The sequence below is a fragment of the Triticum dicoccoides genome, chromosome 1B (genome assembly GCF_002162155.2).
Source record: "Triticum dicoccoides isolate Atlit2015 ecotype Zavitan chromosome 1B, WEW_v2.0, whole genome shotgun sequence".
Lineage (NCBI taxonomy): Eukaryota > Viridiplantae > Streptophyta > Magnoliopsida > Poales > Poaceae > Triticum > Triticum dicoccoides.
This window is the reverse complement of record NC_041381.1, coordinates 179,364,248-179,368,637: the sequence shown is the minus strand read 5'-3', so window position 1 is coordinate 179,368,637 and position 4,390 is coordinate 179,364,248. Positions and strand designations below refer to the sequence as shown.

Sequence of the window (4,390 nt, the reverse complement as noted above, 5' to 3'; positions counted from 1 at the left end):
CTAGTTGATGTGCCCCCCACCGCCGCCAGTCCAGGAAACCCGCCGCTGCCCTGCTCCGCTCTTGTCTGACTCACCGTCGCCGGCTAATAGTGATAGCCCCATCAGCCATCTTAGCTTTGGTGTTCCACCTTTTGCAGGTTTTTGCATTTGTTGCTATCTTATGGACGACAAGAGTAACGTGAAGAAGGAAATAGATGGCTCCCTTGCGCCCCGTCCTCGCAAGGTTAGTGTTCACTTTCGTTGTTCCTCATGTATATTGGATTGTTTCAATTTGATGGTTATGGTTTTTGCTTCTTGCATGTTAAGGGAGGACTTAAATTCGCACCCAAAAAGCCTCCAAAGAAACCTGCAAAGGTTGTCCCAAAAGCGTATGTTTCTTCTGTCTAGATTTTCTTTCACAATTCCAGTTATTTAAGGTTTTCTAGATGGGCAGGCACGGTATCATGGGATTTAGTTGATTAAACTGTCTACAGGGAGCCTGTTGAGGAGAGCAAGGATGAAATCATTGATAAGGAATTGTTGATGAAACTGAAGACATCACAGGTGCCTATATTAGTCTGTTGGCCGTTTGTTGTATCGGCAAGCTTTTTGTTTGATGGCTGATTGGTGTGTTTTATATTTTGTTTCATCTGTAGAGCACTGATCCCTTTGGAAGAAGACCTAAGGTTGAGAAAAAAGGTAAATGTAGTTAATTGATATTGTGTTCCATGATCCTACTCTTTGAGCATGCTCAGCGCCTATTTTCTCTCATTTGCATTGGCTAATCAGTCAACTATTGTTGCGAAAGAAGCACCTCATAAGTTCTAAATTTTCTTACTTGACTATATGTCTGTAAGAATCTTGGGGGCTGTTAATTGAGGAAGTCGCATCTAATTCCTCATCACTAGACAAAATTGACCAATCAACTTCCCTTTTAAGTCTTCTTTGAACAATTTCTAGTTACTAGTTTATGTGTGTTTCGTCCCTAATATACACAATGTTGTTCTACCAATACACCGGTCCTGGAAAGAGAACTGTGGATTGTTTTAGAGCTGGCCCAGCACAAGTGTTTGGTACTGTAGTTTTGTTGGCCTCTGAGTGTGAAAACATATTGTGAATAACTTGTGAGGCAACTGTAACATACAAGGCTTCATGTGCTCATCTTCAGGAATGCAATATGCAGAGGTTACACCAAATTAGAATCTTGTTCTCTTGTATAGTGTAAAATTACTTCACGTAATAAAGTGTATCTTATTATAGAGTAGATGTTAAAGAATCTCTCTTAGCTTAGCCCTTTCTTCTGTCAATATGTTAGATTATTGCAACCATCAAACTAGTTTGGTCTTGTTGATGAATTCAGACACTGTTTCTAATATTGCTGGCATTTTCTCTGTAAATTTGAATATATTACTAATGATATATCAATCTGCTGGCACAACAGAAATCAATACACAGGTTGCATTTGGGCAAGGGAACTCTTCGTACGCAAGATCTTTTCCTACGCGGAAGTATTCGGCAGGTATTATTGCGACATATTTATCTAGATGGTTCTATGTTTAGTTAAACACTTAAACGTTCCACTAAATGGTAATATCTGTTCGTGAAAATTGGAAAAAGAAAATAACTTGCGCTTTTTGGTAGTTTGTTGGCTGGCTTTGCAATTTTGTTTCTCCTTATGAACAAAACAGAGAACATGGAACACTTATTTGCTGTACATATTACTGTATTTGGATGAAGACCTTGCACCCTTGTAGTTGTTATTCTGGCATTGCAATTTTGTTTCACTTTCAGAATGGAACGCAGATCATGCAACACTGTTTTAACTGTACATATTGCTGTATTTGGAGCTTTAACACCCTTTCTTTTCATGCATGCTCTATATGATGTTACAGCGCCAAAACCACCAAAAGAATATGTGGATCCATGGGTGAGTGGATTTACCAAGTGCGAACAAATATGAATGTCTTCCTGTGCATGCATTATTCATTTGATTTATTTCCATCTTTTTACAGGATTATACCCATAGCGACTATCCTATAACTCTCCCACTTAGGAGGCCCTACTCTGGAGATCCTGGTATTCTATTGGTCCTTCTGGTCTTATGTTGTAAGATTATTTTTCTTTAACCCTCCATTATTTCTCTCCTACGTACGTCATGTAGAGATTCTTGATGAAGAGGAGTTTGGAGAGAATTCGGCCAGCAGAGCTCAGGATGGGGAATTAACTGCAGCAGAAGAACTTGGATTAATGGTAACTTATTATCAAATTGTTACAGCATGTCATTTCTTGTCCTATGCTTTAGAGCAAAATCAGAATTTTGAATTTACATATTATTAGTATGCAACCTGGCGTCTAACTGCTTGAACCTTTTAAGGCTGTGTTTGGTATTGCAGTGGATTGTGATGATCCCGTTTGCCCCACCAGATTTTGTCTATTTGTGTTATTTCACCCATGTTTTTGTACTTCTATGACGAAATTTGTACAGAAGATTATAAAATAAGCACAGCACAATACAATTCAGCAACCACAAACAGATGACTATGGCTGCTTTTTATATTGACTGTTGTGCTGACAGGATTGGTCCGACACACCACAGTTACTCTTCTTCCAGTTACCTGCGTCTCTTCCTTTACCAAAGCAAATGGAATCTGTTGAAGAACCAAATACTGGCTCTGAGGAGAATGTTGAACCTGCCACAAGCTCTAAAGTGGCACGTGGGCAGACACTCCCTGGCTCTAAGATCAAAGATCTGCCAGGAGGTCTCATGGGGAAGATACTCGTTTATAAAAGCGGTAAAGTGAAGATGAAGATAGGAGATGCACTGTTTGATGTAAGTATGAAAACTGTAAACTGCTGCATTTTGTGTTTGTGTATATGTTTTCCGTGCAACACTAACAATTACAAACTTCCCAGGTATCTCCTGGTTCAAATTGCATGTTTGTCCAGGAGGCCGTAGCGGTTAACACCAGAGAAAATCATTGCTGCACCCTGGGAGAGGTCAGTAAGCGCGCGGTTATTACCCCGGACGTTGGCTATCTGCTGGGCTCTACTGATAAGATGGAAGAATAAGTCCATGTTTGCATGGAATATTGTTCAGGAGAACAACCTGTGAGTATACTTGCCCTTCCTGGACTTCATTCTAGGAGGGGGGTATCAGCTTTTCCCAATATGATAGTCTTTGGTTTTCAAGGAAATGCATTGAACAATAGTTGAATTGATCAGTCAGTGACAAATGGATCAGTGCTGAAGTGAGGGGAATGGCATAAAATCGCAATTTTGGTAGTAAAGATAAGCTCGTGGAGTGATTTTTGTGCCTTGTTCAGGCCGCTCGATCAAGTTTTCTTGGTAAAGTGAAGGTGCTTATATTTGCAAACCTGCTCTCTTTTTTTTTACCTTGCCATGTGTGGTTTTATAAGTGCAATTGAATGTGTCATGAAAAAACATGATGTCCTAGATTACGCCCTTACTTTGCTTACAGATGTGCATCTCCATTTGAGTCACCAAAGACACAGCCAACTATAATGTGATGTGATCACAGCAGCAATTCCTCACCACGTTACTCTTTGTTCGGTTTGTCGGGTGATCCCCACTTCCTCACCCATTCCCTTTAGGCCTCATTTGATAGGAGGGGATTGTAGAGGTTTTGGGAGGGGGGGATTTCAGGGGATTTGGTGAATCCCCCTCTTCCACCCAATCCCCTCAAAACCCCTTGAATCCTCAAAACCCTTACTTTCACAATCCTCTTTGTTTAAAATTTCTATTTGGTAGAAAGGGTTTGTCATGTTGACATAACATGATGTAGAACATTTAAAAATCCAATCTTTACAATGTAACAAACTCACCTTATATCCTTGCTACAGAATTACCTGAAAAAATGACTTGAAATCAACATCTCATAATTTAGCAGCAGTTTTCCCAACAACATAATTTTGCATGACTTGAAAGCAATATCTCATCACGGCAACAACATAATTTATCATAACAGCATGACTTTGAATCCCAAATCCCAGCATTCATAATTTATCATAACAACATAATCTTTCACAGCAAACAGTTCATCACAGCCACAACATCATTTTGCAACAAAGATAATGCAAACAAATGTATCCATCTCTTGGTGTCATGGTCATCTAGCATTGAGAACCTGGGAGAAATTTATTCATTCGGCTTGTTTATTGTGCCTTCTTTTGGTGCTTGAGAACCTAATGAAACAAAAAGAGATGAATATTAGAGTGCCTTGAGAAAAACTGTTACAGCAAATAGCTTTGCTAGATGAACATTAGTTCTATTTACAGAGGGAGTAATACATATGAAAGCATAATAGTAGATTTCGTCAAGTATCGCCGGAACATAGTAATCAACTAAGCATAATACATGTAAAACAAGCCCTACTACTTGCAGATAATAAAAT

At 39.3% G+C, this 4,390-nt stretch overlaps 1 protein-coding gene across 1 annotated transcript; it reads left to right on the top strand.

Moving 5' to 3' along the window:
* The first annotated feature begins 77 nt into the window (after positions 1-77).
* LOC119326731 (DNA-directed RNA polymerase III subunit RPC4-like) lies at positions 78-3,371 on the top strand. Its single transcript, XM_037600351.1, has 10 exons — positions 78-223; positions 307-368; positions 474-543; positions 636-678; positions 1,421-1,498; positions 1,872-1,906; positions 1,992-2,055; positions 2,141-2,229; positions 2,555-2,809; positions 2,893-3,371. Exons 1-10 carry the CDS (start codon positions 161-163, stop codon positions 3,046-3,048), a joined length of 915 nt encoding a protein of 304 aa, XP_037456248.1. The 5' UTR covers positions 78-160; the 3' UTR covers positions 3,049-3,371.
* Positions 3,372-4,390: the final 1,019 nt, after the last annotated feature.